Source organism: Manacus vitellinus, unplaced genomic scaffold (genome assembly GCF_001715985.3).
Source record: "Manacus vitellinus isolate BGI_N305 unplaced genomic scaffold, ASM171598v3 scaffold_10_pilon, whole genome shotgun sequence".
NCBI lineage: Eukaryota > Metazoa > Chordata > Aves > Passeriformes > Pipridae > Manacus > Manacus vitellinus.
Genome location: NW_021938838.1, coordinates 7,499,163 through 7,516,566, shown reverse-complemented (window position 1 = coordinate 7,516,566; position 17,404 = coordinate 7,499,163). Strand labels below are relative to the sequence as shown.

Below are 17,404 nucleotides of genomic sequence, written 5' to 3'. Positions count from 1 at the left end.
AACAAAAGGGGCGGCCGATGGGTGGCGGCAGAGCCGCTCCGCCCGCCCGCTCCGCGCCCGCTCCGCCACCATGTCGGGCAGCGGCGGCGGCCCCGGCGACAGTGCCGTGAAGAAGAGGAGCCCGGCGGGCTCGGCCGCCTCGCTGGCTCAGGATGAGGACAAGCAGGCGATGGGAGAAGATGCTGGGGCGGGGGCGGAGGGCGCAGGAGAACGGCTGCGCCCGCTCGCCCTCGCCGTGCGGCTCCGGGGAAGGGGTGACCCTGCAGCGCTCCATCACGCTGCTCAACGGCGTGGCCATCATCGTGGGCACCATCATCGGCTCCGGCATCTTCGTCACCCCCACGGGCGTGCTGCGGGAGGCCGGCTCGCCGGGGCTGTCGCTGGTGGTCTGGGCGGCGTGCGGGGCGTTCTCCATCGTGGGCGCCTTGTGCTACGCGGAGCTGGGCACCACCATCACCAAGTCCGGCGGGGACTACGCCTACATGCTGGAGGTGTACGGCTCCCTGCCCGCCTTCCTCAAGCTCTGGATAGAGCTGCTCATCATCCGGCCCTCCTCGCAGTACATCGTGGCTCTGGTCTTCGCCACGTACCTGCTCAAGCCCATTTTCCCCACCTGCCCCGTGCCCGACCAGGCTGCCAAGCTGGTGGCCTGTCTATGTGTCCGTAAGTATCATTTAGTGGCTTTGAACTGACAGGGAGTAGGGTTAGGTTGGATACTGGGAAGAAATCCTGCCCTGGGAGGGTGGTGAGTCCCTGGCACAGGTTGCCCAGTGAAGCCGTGGCTGCCCCATCCCTGGAAACATTCAAGGGAAGAGATCCTTTACTGGCTTTAAAATGACAGAGGCCAGGGTTAGGTGGGATATTGGGGAGAAATTCTTCCCTGCGAGGGTGGTGAGGCCCTGGCACAGGTTGCCCAGAGAAGCTGTGGCTGCCCCATCCCTAGAAGTGTCCAAGGCCAGGTTGGACGGGGCGTGGAGCAACCTGGGATAGTGGAAGGTGTCCCTGCTCATGGGACTGGGATGATCTGGTAAAGATCATCACTGATCTTTAAATTCCCTTCCAACCCAAACAATTCCATGACTCTGTGACCCTTTCTGGGTCTCTGCTGTCCTGCTACACGTGGCTCCTCATTCACCATCACCTTCCCCAAAACGTGTGCTCATGCATCACTTTGGAGGAGATGCCCCATTTCTCTTGTGCTGTGCATACCGAGTTTTTCTGGCTGTTTTGAATGGCAGCAGTAGGAAATGTGGCCCCATCCCAAATAAATGTAGCGAAAAATTCCCCAAATGCCAGTTGCAGGTTAATGAGCCTCTCTGAATGCAGTGTGCAGTAAATACAGGGTGCATTTTTGCTGGGAGCTGGAATAGGATTTCTCATGCTCTGCCCCAGGACTGTGTTTGGGCAGGGTAAAATCCCCTGGTGCCCTGCAGTGCTGCGGTGCCTGGGATGGGCGTTGATGTGCAGATAGAGGGGGGGATAAGGAGCACTTGGGAAATTATCTGTCACGAGCAACTGGTGCTGAACGTGACCTGTGCTCAGTGCTTGGCTGGTTTCAGCACCAGTTGGGAGATGAACTGTTTCTGGGCTGTGTGTGCGCTGATACCATGCTCAGAACCTGGTTTTATGGGGATTTTTTGGCTAGCAAACATTCTGTCTCACGAGGCGTTGCCTTGCAGAGAAGTTCAGTCATGCTGTGATGAATTCAGGGCACACAGATCTCTCTCCTTGCTGCAGTTTTTGTCACGACACTGGTGTTTTGGAGTCTGCAGTTGTGCTGCTCAAGCCCCATTTTCCATGGGGTGAATGCAAAGTCACCCCATCCAAATTCCTCATCGTTTAAATACAGGAGCGTTTTCTGCCCTTCCCTCCTCATTTCCCATTCAATCTGTTCCACTCCACTGGTCTTCTTGTGCCTTTATAAAGGTGTATGTTGGGAAAGGATGTAATTTTTGGGAGGGCTTTGTAAAGCATTTATTCACTGTACAAAATCACAGCCAGGTGATCTTTTTCTTTCTGTGCTTTGAAGTTGTGAAGAGAAGGTTGGTTGTTCGTGCTGCCCTTTCCAAGGGGATTGTGTTAGATTCCTTCCCCCTCTGAGGATCCCAGGCATCCAAAAGCTGCAGCACATGGCTGTTATGGGAAGATATATTGTCTGTAAATATCTTTATACCCACACTGACCGAGGCTTTGGGAGGTAAATTATATGGCTAGTTAGTAATAATAGCATTAATAACAGACAGGGCAGTGAGTTGTACTTTCTCTGGGCAAGATTAAAACCTCCTCAGTCCCCACATCAATTTTTAGGAATGTAAGGGTATGTAGATAGGCATGTGGATTTGCATCCAAGTTTTTCACCAAGTGTAGGGCACATATTAAGGAAATATAATTATTCAACTAAGAAAGCTGCACCAAGGTTAGGAAATAGTTCTGCTCATGGGTGCCTTGCCTTTTGCAAATGTGGTTTTAGAGCTTTCCTGCCAGTCTACACTGTGGTTTCCTCAGGGACCCAGAGGAGCATGGCACGGATGGACGTGGCATTCCCGTTCCTTTCTGAAAAGCCAAGGAATTAGGGCATTGATTAGAGGCTTTCTTACTGCCTTATGGCAAAGTTTTGCTGTGCAAGCACATGTTGGAGTTGCCAAAGCCTTTGAGAACGTGTTTCCAATAATAAGTACCTTTTAATCTGAGGGATCATTCCCGAAACAGGTAGGAGGAGGTGTCTTTTCACATTTTATTGGTCAAACCCCAAAGCAGGGGTTAACTAGACTTGCCCATGGTGAGATCTGTTCCCTGACAGGGTGGATTGCAGCATCCAGCTTCTTGAAGCCAGGTCTCATTCCCGTTCCTGCTTCTCCAGTAAATGTCTCCAGCTTTCCTTTGCTGGCAATGAGGAGTTTCCCTGAAGCAGAATTTGTTCTTGAACCTTTATCTTGAAATGCCAAGGAAAGAGTTTTGAGTTCTCCAAATCTCCATCAGTTCCATGTGTTCCTCCTTTAAACTCCACTCCCCCCACACCGCTGGCTCCTGTTTTGTTTATGCTTTGGGTCAAATTTGGGGTTGTCTCCTCTGCTACAAAAGGTTAGTTCATCCTGCATTGCCTTCAGCAAGTCAGCTTTGGTAACTTTGATTTTTTGGAATTAGCTTTTCAACTCTCTGCTGCCAAAACCACATCATGGGCTAGGAACAATAAATGAAGTAAATCTGCTCCAAGGACTCAACAGCCACACAACACTTGTGTGGACTAACAAGCAGCTTTGTTTCATGGTTGTTCCAAACATCAACTACCCAGGGAGATACTTATTTCTTTTCAAAAGCAATAGAGTAGAAAAAATGACCTATTTGTGCATATGCTGTAGCACATACATTAATGAGTTATCTCAAAAAAGGAAAGAGCAGTTTAGGAGACAATAGAGGAATTTGGGACTGGGGGCTGGAATTCAGTATCCAGAATCCAGCTTTGTAGAGCAATCCCAGCTCTAGCCCTTGCAAAGTTTGTATCTCAACATGAAATGCAGTTGCTGCACGCTTTCTAGTAAGAGGAGAAATAACAGAAGTTATTTGTTTCCCCTTTACTGGTGTTGAAACAGTTGGATAAATAATGTGCTGTTTGGTATTTGCCACAATGAAGTCCAGAGACTGTATTAATGCATTAAGAGACTCCACAGTCTTGAATGAAAGAAAAAAAAGTGGTTGGAATAGGGAATTGCCTTCTCCTGAAGGTGCCGAGGAAAACAAGGTGGGTGGTGAGTGGAATTTACCTACAAATAGGTGCTTTTTGCTATGAAGATTGTAATCTACGCACAGTTGGTGTGCAAGACTTCTTTCATGAGACACCATGAATGCTTGTTAGGTTTGCCAGATAAAGGGTGGGAATTCACTACAGGGAAGTCTTCCTGTAGCAAGGTGGGCCAAGCTGTTCCATCATCAGCCTGGTTCGTTTGTGTTCACCACGAACCAGCCAGTGCTCCTTGGGTGTGGGAATTTGGGTAGCAATTTGGCTGAATGCTTGTCAGGCTGCAGATTGTTGATAATTCTTAGAAACTTCAGCATCTTCTTTTACCTGTGAGATTGTATGGCTGATATTTTTAGAGCTGATAAATAATAACAGCAAATGCCAAGGGACAACAAGCACAAAGTCCGCCATGTAGCCAAGAGGAGCAGAAAAATTTAAAGGCCATGAAACAGAGTTTGTGCATGAAAACCCAACAATAACTTGAATCTACCCAAATCTGATCTCATCTAAAGCAGTTTTACCCCTTCTATAGCTGATGAGGGACAGCCTTTAGGTCCTGACTTTGCATATTTGCTGTACAGTATCAACATTGTACATGGCAAAGATTTAAACTACGGAGGATTCCACGCTCTCTGTCTCGGGTGCACATGGGTCAGGTTCTCTTTCACAGCTGCCACTTGTGTTAACATTTCTTAAATTCAACTGATAAATCTTAACAAAAATCCTGAAAAATCACAGCCCAGCACACCATGTGTGTTCTAGAGGTGGCTCAAGGATGCAAAGTTTCAAATTGCCCAGTTCAAGAGCCCGTGGCTATTCCTTTTTTCCACGTTATTTTGCAGATTTCCTGCTTGCACAGAAGCGCCTTCCCATGTATTGTGAGGAGTAAATTAATTCCCTGTAGATAAGGGAGGCAAGAGATAATGCTGCTATTCCATAATTTACCCATTTCTTGACAATATAATCTGCTTCCCAGAAGCCTGAGAAACCGGGAGTTGGACTTGATGTTTCTTGTGGGTCCCTTCCAACTTGGGATAATCTGTTGCATATAATTTTATTCTTGATCTGCAGCGTCAAATCAGCAGTTTGATTGTTTGCTGCTGAATTCTTTTCTCACTTGTTAATTATATGTGCAAATCTGGCACTACTAACCCCAGCACAGCAGTTTCTGCTGCCTCCAAAGCCACAGTATTTTAATCTTCTTCAAAATTTATTTAGACTTTCTTTGCTGCTTCTGAAATATTATTTTGGGCACTCCTCCTGCAAGTGTGGAATTCCGTGGAAATGATGATGAATTCCTCATTTGTCTCTTTTGTTTTGAACAGCCAAATAGTGAAAGAATTAGTAGCAGCCAGAGCAGAGCTGAGTCATGTCTAATAGCACATGTCATGTGGAAGTGCCTGACACCCCTCTGAGTAACTTGTGAGTTAGAGGAGAAGAGAATCAAAGCCAGGCTCTGGCAGAAGGGTACAAACACACCCCTGACCTCTTGCCAAGTCACAGCTGTGGCCATAAGTGAAGGTTCAGCCTCAGCATCTCCCCCAGAAGTCACAGATGTTGAAAGCAGGAACATCTTTATTTGACATTAAGGTTTCACTTCAAATCTGCCAAGCTCAGCTCTTTGCCCAGGTGTTTGAAGTGAAGAGGTGGATTTTCACCTCATCAAGTATCAGCTGGTAAGCAGGCCAAACACAAAATAATATCCCATCCCTTCCCTTCTTTTCCCATCCCTTCCCTGTCTGTCTCAGAGGGGTTTATTCTGCAGCATCTCTACTTTTAATTAATCTGCCAGGACAAGCCGGGTGTGAAGCTTTGAAGATTTATTTTTTTCTCCTCCAGAAAGGTGGATTAAGTGACTAAAGCTGCATCAATAAATAGGCCCTTGCTTGATCAGAGTGGAGGGAAAGGGTCTGTAGAATCCCTGCTGGATGGCAAATGCTGCAAGGCTGAGCTTGCCTTTTTAATCTGCGTTTAATTAGAGCAGCGTTAATGAAAACAGGCTCTGACACTCGCAGGACCCTCCTGAAATCAATGAAGGCTTGGAGGACTCTTGAAACACAGCAACCACCGCACTTACAGCACCTCTTGGCTTTCACAACAAGTGTCCCATTAAGTTTTATTGTATTTGGATGATTTATGTTATTACTGAGATCCTTCAGAGTCTTTCCCTTCTGGCATGAACAAATTGGGAAGGCTTTTTCATGGTCAGTGTCATTCAGAGCAAAATCACTTGTTTTCAGCATTCCAGGAGTCTCATAGTCCCATGTCAGATGTGACCAGTAGATCAAATCCAATGGATGAGGAAGCAGTTTTTTCCAGCCAGGGTGCAGAGCTGAATTCTGACCCCCTACATGGCACAGGTGACTTGACTCAGCCTAAAACCTGCTTGGAATTTTTCATGAGGAAGCTCATGATCCAGGATTTAGCACTGAGTGCAGTATTTCAGCCACCTTCCTGTGAATTTGTGGGATCTAATTCTAACTGTGGAAAGGTGCTTCTGTGGAAGTGTAACCTCATGGTGGGCCAGGTAAGATGGGTTTTGCAGGTCCAGTTTGGCCAGGATGATGATGTGTCTTTGGGGCTTAATGTACATATTAGTAATACTTAATTTGTAATATTAAATTAATGTATTAGTAAGTATTAATACTTAGTAAGTGTTGGTCACTGTTAGGAAGATACTTCTAAAAGGTGGCCGTGGTGGAGATGTTTAGCTTGTGATAGTTAATTTGCTGGGAAAGGAAGAAATATGGAAAACCTCTTTCTCCCTCTCTTTTCTCTCTGTATTTTGTTTGTCTTCCTGTGGTAAAATGACCTTTTTTGTGGAATTGCTGCATCATGTCACTTGGAAACTTTGGCAGTAAATCACAAGCTTCTTCCTAAGGAGACAAAATAGTAACTCCTACCTCTAGTTAGGAGTCAGCTCCCCTTACAGTGATACATTCTTTGTAGTTTGCATGTGCCACACAGTTAAAATAAAGTGTACCACTGTCGTTATGGGATGTTGGTACCACAGCAATGGGTGGGTTATACAGATTTGGGATCCAGCCTCTGCAGTGTCTGGAAATGGTGAAATTCCAGCCCCTGAAGCTGCCTCTTGGCCCTGGCTGTGCTGCACTGGCTGGCACAACTCTAGAGAGAGATGGCAGGGAAGTGCTTGGCAATTTATTCTTGCAGAATTCTGGGCACCTGAGGGGGTGGATACTTCTGGGATCACAGAGTGACATCCCAGCCTCATCCCATCTTGCACAAGCTTCTGTGTCTCCCAGCTCCCTGGAATTGAAAGGCAGGGGAGAGATGGAGCTGTGACACTTTCGGGGTGTCTGGGGCCATTTGTTGGAGACACCCAGAACTTATGATCTCAGGGGGTGGATTTAGAGGGGATCCCTTTCCTTAAATTCCAGTGGCTGGGCAGCCTTTGCTTTCTCCTCTCATTTGCTGATGCCTCATTCTCTGATTCCTGTTTTGGGAAGAGAAATAAAAAGGAAACTCTGACCCATTGCCAGGTATGTTGATTATTATAAGTCGATTTTAATATAGACATATTTGCTCTGGGGCCAAGTCTCCTTTCCAGCTGCCCCCAGGCCTTTCCCTGCTCCAGACTGGTTGCCCTGGGTGTTAAATTTCTCCAGGGATTTGTCCTTGAAGAAAGATCTGCAGAGTTTTTCCTTTTTTTCTCTTCACCACCTTGCAGGGCACAAGGCTTCAATCAATACCTATCAAGCTGAAATTTTCTGAACCATTTTCTGCCTGTGTCCTTGCATGTCTCATGTTGGATTGTGCTGTTAGAAATAGTCACCTGAGACTTTTGGGAGACACTGTGGCATCACAGCCACCAGGATATAAAATTGGTGGGAGGTTTTTTTGCCTTAGTGAATTGATTTTCCTATGGGTTTAAAGCACTGTAGTCACATAATTCCTGGTTTGTCCTGTGTGGAGTAATTCTTTATTTTCAATTCCAGCCTCTGGTGAGCTGAGGCAGCAGTTCCCTAAAGCCCACGGACTGTTCTGTGCCTGGGGTTTGTTCCTTGGTGGCCACAGGCTCAGCTTGTCTTGTCTCTGCCTGAAACCTGGTTGTACCATCACTGGTAGGAGAAAAAACTCCTTGTGTGTCATCTGAACTTCATAAGGAGTGAAGGGAGCTGGGGAGAATGGGGAATGGAGAGGAGCTGGAACTGTTCTGGAAGTAATTGTAATCTGGGAGACAATCAGCATCATCCAGTGGCAGATGGTAAATGGAAGCATCATCTTACAATTTCAAGGGCCAAGCACTTTGGAAATGTGAGTTACAAGCAGGGGTCATGCATGATAGAACAACTTACAGTCCCTGTTTTCCTGCTGGGGAAGCTGAGGATGAGAATTTCCCTTCATTCTTCCCCTTATTTTCCACAAGCTCCTCACCCTACTGTGCATTTTCACTCTGTCCTGTAACACCACGAACAGGAATCCGTGGGCAACTTCCAGCAAATTATTGAGTTTACTCCTTTAAAGCAGCTCCTTCCACTCATTTATCCATGTTACAGAGGTGTACTTGGGAATACAAGGCAGTACTACAGGTCAGGAGCAGGGAAACCTGTAGGAGGTGACATCAAGGACCCAGGTGACATGTGCAGGGCTCCCAAGAGGTGTAACCCCACAGGCAGCACAAATTCTGATACCTCAAGGATTCCTACACTCATTCCAGAGACTTTTCACCTGGAAAGCTGCTGAAGATCTTGGACTGAGCTCCTGTTGCCCCACCAGGGCATGGAGTTGGATCCTTTTCCCTGTGAGTGAGGATGATGCAGAGTTGTGGCTCAGCTGCTTGTTTGTTTGATTTTTTTTTCCCCAACAAAGCCTCCCTGAGCACTTTCTTTACTCTATGCCCAGTCCATGTCCACACTCCATTATCCAGGAAAAGCTGCAGCCCTGCCTTTTCCTGTAGGAATATTGCCAAGACTGTTGCATCATAAGTGCCAGGCCCAGGTTTACCTGTGTCAGGGCTCCATTCCCACTGTTTGCTTTGGGCAGAACACCACAGGAGCTGTTGTTCCATGCAGCGTGTTTGTCATGGACTTGTTCTAGATAGGATTGTCACAATCCCTTGCTGTGTCTGCTTTGTAGGCATTTATTCCTGTTGTCATCTAGGAATTGTGTTTCTGGGAGGGATCTTGGAATGCCAGTTTGAAGGAATACAGCTGTAAAATGTGAACTGGTGGGGGCTAAAGTCCTAGGCCTAATGTTGGATTAGTCAGTTTGTCCTTGTTCCTATCAGTAATGGGAATTACCTGGCTGTGCAGGTGAGGGCCAGTGGAGCAGGTTCAGTGACGTGCCTGAAAGCAGCAGGGTCTGCTAGGACAGAGTAAATATTGAAGCCAGACCTGCTGTTGTCTTTAAAAAGCCAAATGTCTCTTTGAAAGCTTCTGGCTTCCCCTGTAGCTTGAGTTACCTTGGAATGAAGATAAGGAATGAAGGCTGGAGCAGGTGAAGGGTTGGAGAGCACCTGGTGAGCATGTTCTACAGCAGTGAAACAACAGGATCTCTCCCACTTGTGCCAGAGTGATCTGTAAATAAGGAATGGGATTTAGATGGGATGTAAGGAAGAAATTTGTTGCAATGAGGGTGGTGAGGCCCTGGCACAGGTTGCCCAGAGAAGCTGTGGCTGCCCCATCCCTGGAAGTGTCCAAGGCCAGGTTGGACAGGGCTTGGAGCAACCTGGGATAGTGGAAGGTGCCCCTGCCAGTGGCAGGGGGTGGAACTGGATCTGTAAGGTCCCTCCGAACCCAAACCATCCTAAGATTCAGCCCCCCTGCTACATCTGCCATCCCTGCAGCTTTCTAGCTCTTATTATCCCAATTATGTAAAGCCTTTGGAGAGGGGCTGGTGGATCAGCCAAGCTGTGTCATGTCAGGTCATGCTGAAATCTTTATTCCTAGAATGATTCCTGGCCTGAGTGGGGCACTCCAAAGGTCTCCCTGGCTGGCGCCTGCCAGGGGCTGGTAGCTGGAGCCGAAGGGAAGATGCTGCCAGAATTAGGGCAGTGCAGGCAGGGCAGTGCAGGCTGATCTCTGCCTGTGCTGTATCACTGCCCTGATTTAGAGTAAAGCCCTTGCTGTGCAGTTTTCCTGGGAGCGGTTCATCCGAGGTGAGGGAGCGGTGCCAGGAGGAGCCCCTGCGTGGCAGGGCAATATCTCAGATCAAAGGAATCAAACTTGCTGCTTTAAGAAATCCCAGCCCTCTGCTCTCCTCAGAAGCTGAGCAGCCACTGGAATTCGTCCTGGAGTTTTTACTGAAAAAGTTCTTATCCTGGTTTGGTTGTTTTTTCTTTTTCTGTGGGATTCTTCCTGATGGGAGAGACTGAGGTTTATTTCAGCCCTTCCTATGTGTTGAAAGCATTTAAGTGGAGTAACTCCCCCAAGCTCCTTTAGGAAAGACAAATATTATCATTATTGCACAGTGGGAAAAGCAAAGCAAAGCAGAGGGGCTGTGACTGGCAGGGCTCTGACTCAGGGCAGTGGCAGAAGTTCTCAGCCTTCTTCAGTCTCTAATCCCAAGTGTTTTATTTTCAGGGAGCCTGTTTATCTGGCACTGGTGAGGTTTTAGGGCTGGATACAGAAACTCGGATTGTGCAGGAAGCTTTTGCCTTTTATTTTCACCACCACTCACCCACAATCTGTCTGGAGGAGTCTGTACAAAACCAAAACGTGAAAAACAGCCCCAAAAATCAGTATTTCAGTGGAGACCAAAGCATCCATTGTCCTGGACACAGAATGCCTAAATGGGAAGGGGATGTCACTCACACCTCTCAGGGCTGTCCTCACCCACGGGAGAAGCTTTTAGCTGCCTGAGCTCATCCTTTAAATATCCCTCTGTAAACAAGGGGAGATTTATTTTTAGCATAATCGCTGGTCGAAGGGAATCCTGGATCCCCGGCTCCCTCCCTGTTAGGATTCACTGGAGGTGCTTTTAGTAGGAGAACCATGAGCTGTGATGTGCTTTCTTCTCTCCCTCCATGGCACAGACATAAGTTGACCTGCCTAAACTTTATTTTCTCCTTCCCTGTTATCTGACAACGTCCCTGCTGGAGGCAGATGTGTCCCAATCTCTCTGGTGGTGAGAAGCTGTGACCCTGCAGCCCACAGATAGTGCTGGGCTGCTCTGGGTGCTGAAAAGCTGCCAAACCTGGGCATGGGGTGACTTTGTAGCTGCTCCATATCTCTCAGGAGCAGTGTGGGGTGGAGGCACCCTGGGACAGGGTGCCTCCAGCTCCAGAAGAAGAGTTGAAATCTGCTCCTGCCTGAGCTGCTGGGGACCAGCAGGGCCAGGGGCTGGCGAGGGGACAGTGAGGGGTGACTGTGCACAAGGGAGGGAGCAAGAGGGGAGGGCATCCATAACATTGGGCACTGTCACCTTTGGGGTGACATTTTCCTGTCCCTATAACAAACAGCAGGCTCTGGGCAGGGAGCAGGGCACCAAAATAGTAAGTGATTTGGAATAGCAGCAGGTTTAAGCCATTATTTTCTCTGAGGCAGGTGAAGCTCAGCCAGGAGCAGCTTTGTGGCTTTGGACAAGCCCTGGCTCTGGCTGTACCTTGCCTGGCAGGAGGGTCACAGTGCCAGGAGCAGGATACAGATACAGGGGCAGAATACAGGGTTGGGGGACAATAAGGGAAAAAAAAGGTTGGAAATTAGTCTTGATTGATTCTATTAACTGTAGGACAACTTGTAGGAATTGGAGCTTCTTGGCAAGCAAAATGCTGATGGGAATGACCACAGTCCTGGGCAATCCTCTCTCCCATGGCCACAGTGTGTGGCTCTGGGGAGCATCTCCAAACCCTGCACAGCCATCCCTGGCACTGCTGGTTGAGCAGAGGATGAGGATTTCCACAGATCCAGCTTCTCTTCCCACCTGCCCCACTGACCTGCAGGTGTTGTTTGTGTTGTATCCCAGAGTGTCAGGGCAGGGACAGCTCCTCCTTCACATCCAGGCAGGGGCAGCATGGTCTGGCCTCGATAGCTTTAGGGTGCTATTAGGGTCCTTTTATTTATATGCTCTCAGAAGTGTATTCTTCAATTCAGGGCTGTTCCTTGTCACAAGGACTATGTACATTATTCAAATCACCTATTGACAAAATGAAGTATAGAATTGCAAAGTGTGAGGCTGCAGAGCCTGGCTCTGGACTAGTTTCTTTTTTAGGAATAGACTCTCTGGTTGGTTAAGTTTTAGCAAAAAGCAAATCACAGAATCACAGAATGGTTTGGCTTAGAAGGGACCTTATAGATCATCTTGTAACCCATGCCATGGGCAGGGACCCCTTCCACTAGACCAGGTTTCTCCAACCTGGCCTAGAACACTTCCAGGGATGGGGCAGCCACAGCCTCTCTGGTCAACCTGTGCCAGGTCCTCCCCACCCTCACAGCCAAGAATTCCTTCTGTATATCCAATCTAAAAATTTGTCATAATTTGTCTTGCATGTTAAGTGTTTCCCTGGTGCTGATGTGTGTCCCTGTGTGTCCCCAGTGCTGCTCACAGCCGTGAACTGCTACAGTGTCAAAGCTGCCACCCGTGTCCAGGACGCCTTTGCTGCGGCGAAGCTGCTGGCGCTGGCCCTCATCATCATCCTCGGCTTCGTGCAGCTGGCAAAGGGTGAGTGCTGCTCCTTTTCCTTGGGGAAGTGCTGTGGACTCACAACAGAATTAGGGAGAAAGCCCAGCAGTCCCACCCTGAGCATTCCAGAGCCGGCAGAAGGGCTTTACAAACCGTTCTTGTTCTCTGCTGCGCTTGGGGGGCATTTCCAGCTCTTGCTTTGCTGAGGTTTTGCACTATATTTGGGAGATTTTTGTATTTCTGTCACAGTTTAGGCTTGATTTCATACTAATGGAACCCAGCATGACTCAAGGTCTTTCTGACTTTTACAGTCACTGTAAAATCCCTTTGGGATTGCAGGGAAGTCTACAGAGAATGAAGATTTTGGTGCTGTTCCACTCAGAAATCTTCCTGATTCTGGCTGGTCGTGGCCTTTTGCCAACAGACAATTACCTGTGTGTAGAGAATATGTGTAAACCACTCCTGATCATTTTAATCCTTCCACAAACTGCCCTGCATGTTTCCCTTCATCCAGCTCTGGGTGTGGAATAACTTGATGGAGCCCATGGGTCACCCAGGGCCACCTGGGTCGGGCAGGGCTGCAGGGACCACATGAGGAACAGAGACATTGGAGCTCTCAGCTGACACTGGCACATATCTGTCAGCCAGCACCTGGAAAAGAGGATAAAAATGGGAAGATAAAGCAAATTTTCTGGTGGTTTTGCTTGTTTGCTTCCCACACACATAAAATCGTCTCAAACCCAGAGATGTAGTTTGTTCCAAACCCATCTGATTAGTTAATCCTCACAGACAAGCTTCCTTTTTTTGGTGCTAGTTTTGTGGAAATAAATGTTTCTTAGGAAACAGTACAATCCTTTTTTGCTAAATGGGGATCAAATCTCCAGGGAATCCTGTCTCTGCACAGTGTGTGTGTCTGTGTGTGCTCGTGGGTCTTTGTAATTCCTGTCTCAGCCCTGGGAGCCAGTGCTGTCTTTGCAGAATTTCTTGCTTTGTCAGAGGTTTTATTTTCTTCCAGCTCGGTGCTGACACTCAACAGGGACATTGTTTGGGGCTTATCACAAAATACACCTCCCTCCACAACTGCCCAGCCTGCTTTGCTGAACTGTTTTGTCTCTCTTAGGAGGATAAGTCACCATAAATCTCTGTTAGTTCGTTAACATTTTGCCATAAAGACCTTTACAACTGTGCTTTGTTTGCACATATAATCTTAATTTGCATCTTCAGAACCACCTTCCTTCCCTCCATGCTGTCCGTTTGCCCTTTTGTTCAGGTGGAACCACTTTCTGCTCTGGTTCCTCAGGTGTAAATCCATGCTATTTCCACTGAATTGTATATGTAGCCAATAAGAGATTTCTGTCTTGTGCACAAAAACATCCACCCTCTGCTCTTGTGTTATTTTACTTCCTATGAAGTTGATTTTCAGCTCTGGAGAGCTACAAGCAGGACCTCACAGTGCAGGCAATTCCATGGGATTTAGTTTCCTGCTAAACCACCTGGCTGCTCCAGGCAGGGTGAAGGATAGTCAGATCAAAAGCAATTCTTTGATAACAACACCTGAAGACAAAGTCTGAGTACACAACATGAAGCAAACTGGATCAGAGTGGGATCCTCGGGATCTACAGAGGCTGCTGGTTTACACCTTGTTCCTGTTTTACAACTGGGATTCTGCCTGGGGTCTCACATGGATTTTATTAATCTCCTTAGGGAAGTTCAAGCTCTCTGCTAAGTCCTTAAGAATGTACAAGCTCCTTTCCTGTGCCCTTCCTCAGCTTCCACCTGCATTTTGCACCTTGGTCCATATTCCTTTCAATAATGCCAGGTGACCCAGTGCTTTTAGCAGGGATACATCATGAGATTGTCTTTTTTCTTCTTTATTTCTTCAAGGAAAGCATGAAAATTCCCATTTTCAGTTGCAAAAACGCTGCACTGTTGTCCATCTTTGTCCTGTACAGAACCACATTTCCCTGCCTTTACTGCTCCTCCATGTGGCCTTGTGTCCTGCTGTTCCCATTCCAATGTTTTTTTTGGACAAAGAGGACTCTCCCCACCCCCAGCTGGGTAAATCCATCCCAGTGAAGTCCTCACCCAGCTGGTTTGTCTGGGGCTGCTGTTCCAGGGGAGATGGGGTTGTGTGTTCCCCTGAGGATTAACTGGTTTTACTGGTTCCTGTCCCATTGCTGGTTTGTGTTTTACAGAATCCATAAACAGACAAGAGGAGTAAGACCACATTTTTGGCTCAAATGTGGAAAGTTCTTTGATTTCACAGAAATTTTCTCTCCCACAATTCAGCTTTTGGCTTTTTCTCATTTTCTCCTTCCTGATTTTCAGAGGAGCAGTAACATCTCAAGACAAAGAACTCTGAGGCAATATTGCCACACAGAAAAGAGCATTTCCTTGTGATCTCCCCTGGGCAGCTGTTTTCCATCACTCCTTTCATACCACTTCAAAAGGAGGGTGGAAATTGGTTTCCTGCTCAGTCTTTCAACTGCTTGAAAGTTGTCTCAGCGTAACTGCCCCAGTTGGGATGAAATTATTTTATTAATACGAAAGTTACACTTTTAAAAACCTTCTTGGGGCTGGAGATGTGTTTTAAAATTTCAGTGCCCTGCACTTGGTGTGTTAAACTACCAGTTTGCAGCACTTAAATAATATAGATAACTTATAACATAGACAGGATCAGGATTTTTTCACTCCAGTACTATAAAAATGAGGCTTATCTTGGTTCTATTATTTTACCAGCTCTCAATCTGCCTTCTGTCCAGCCCCACTGGGCATTTTTTGGCCATATTCTTGACCTGGAGGTGGTTTGACAGCAGGTTTGAGGGATGTTTTCTGCACTGGATGTAACCACATGTCTGTGGTTATGTCCTTCTCATACCTGATCACCCTGCACCTTAAAACCTTCCCTTAAAAACTAACCTAGATGTGACATGGTAAAAAAATTGGGCTGATCTGTAAGGACACACTCATGCTTTTTACATGGGAGGGAGTTCAGGAAAGGTTTTGATGTCAAAAAATTCTAAAAACCCCAAAACACAGACATATTTCAGACCTATTCATTTCTGTTCTGATGCCCCAGGGTATCTGGAGTGTTTTATGTGCCCTCAGGCAGCTGGAGCAGTGTGGGGCAGCTCCTGGCTGCTGCTGCAACCCTGGCTGTGATGCTTCACCAGCAGTTCTGCTTGAAAACCCAGGATTGGGCATTTGGGACTTAGGGAAATAGAATTTAACACTGATTTTATTGAATTATTTTTATTGGATTTAATGTGCCTTTATTTATTGTCCCTTTTTATTCTTCTTGCCCAATTTCTGAGCTGAAATTCCTCATCTGTGGTGCCTCGAGCTCCTCTTTGGTGACAGCAGCATTTTCCTCTCTCGACTCCCTTCCTTGGGCTGCTCAGAGACCAGCAGAGCAAGGGGTAAATCAAGGACAAAGTAGGCAAATTTAACTCCAAACCTTTGCCATGGAGAGCTCAGACTGGGCAGGGAGGTTTGGGTTTAATTTGGTGGGTTTTTTTCATAAAATCCCAGAATGGTTTGCATTGGAAGGGACCTTAAAACCCATCTTGTTCCCCCCCCTGCCAAGGCCAGGTTGAACGGGGCTTGGAGCAACCTGGGATAGTGGAAGGTGTCCCTGCCCATGGCAGGGGTTGGAACCAGATGAACTTTGAGGTCCCTTCCAACCCAAACCAGGCCATGATTCCATGATCAGTCGTGCCCTGCTCCCCGCTCGCTGAGGGCAGGTGCAGCAGTGCCTTTGTCTGTGCCTGGAGGAACCAGCTCTCCCAAGGGACTGGCTCCTGGACACAACCTGGGATATGAGGACCAACTGGTGGCAGAGCTGTGAGAGGAGTTTGGAGCCCAAAGGCAGAGCAGGTGGGTGTTCACCCAGGCAGCTCATGGGAGTCAGGAGCCACATCCAGTAGATACAGAACATCCCTGAAGCCTCTGAGTGTGTCCCTGCACACTGGGCCTGAGGCACCAAGGATTGCAGGAAAACATGCCCTGCAGCTGCCTGTACTGCTTCTTGTTCTTGGGCATTCCAAAATGCCACCAGGACGGGATTTTCCAGCAGGGAGCTTTGAAGGGAGCTTTGCTGCACCTCTCTTACTCACTCTCTCATTCCCGGGGCACATGGAAAGTGGAATACTGTGCCACAGACAGGGAAGCTGGGAAAGCTGCCAGGATCCTGCCCCTCTAAATCACATCAACCGTATGTTGGAGATGAATCAGGCGTCAAACGCTGGAGGGCTGATACAGCAATTATATTTTATGGGCCTCTCACTCTCTGATCCTGGATTTCTCTTCCAGCCAGAGGTGGATGGCAGTGCCCAGCCCAGGTGCTCCTTGAGGGGAGCAGCACTTTGGTTCTGCTCAGACAATTCTTTTCTTGCCTTCTCTGCCCAGAAAAATTTTTGGCAATTACAGATTCAGGGGTAGAGTTCAGCCTGTTTGGGCTTTTGCATTGTACAGGTGTGAAGTGGCCTGTCCAAGAATAAATAAATGCATTTAATAACAACAAAAAACCCAACAAACTAAACAAGCAACCAAACTAAAAAAAAACCAACAGCCCAAAATACAGAAACAGTAGGTCAGTGACCTGTGATGATTGTTTTGATCACTGAGCTGAAAGCTTGGCCTTTAAGAGTGATGTGAGCTGTTGTTTGTTTAATATGGAGCTTTGAGGATGGTGTGAGCTGTTGTTTGTTGAGCTGTTGTTTGTTTAATATCAAGCTTTAAGGACCCTGTGAGCTGTTTGTTTAATATTGAGCTTTAAGGACGTGTGAGCTGTTGTTTGTTTGACTTTGCAGATGGAGGCTCAGTGCTGCCTTAACTGGGACTGTGCCTTTGACATCCCAAAAGCTGCTTTAGCCAAGGAATTGTGGACTGTAGGGTGTTCATTCTGGGTATCCTGGATGAAATGCCGGGTGCAAAACTGGATCAAGGTGGAGCTCAGATGGCATCTGGGATGTGTCATAGGGGACCCTGCTTGCCCCTGAGTGGGTTTTGGGGCAGCTGACATGGGAGGATCTGTTGGCTTCTCATTTTTCCAAGTGCAGCTATCCCAGCAATGCAGCCACATTT

At 47.4% G+C, this 17,404-nt stretch overlaps 1 protein-coding gene across 1 annotated transcript in view; it reads left to right on the top strand.

The window, feature by feature from the left end:
* Positions 1 to 51: 51 nt before the first annotated feature.
* Positions 52 to 17,404, top strand: part of SLC7A5 (solute carrier family 7 member 5) — a 37,133-nt gene continuing 19,780 nt past the window's right edge. The window contains 3 exon segments of the mRNA XM_018084065.3: positions 52 to 172; positions 174 to 663; positions 12,233 to 12,358. Of these exon segments, the coding sequence (XP_017939554.2) occupies positions 71 to 172; positions 174 to 663; positions 12,233 to 12,358 (718 nt within the window). The 5' untranslated portion in view covers positions 52 to 70.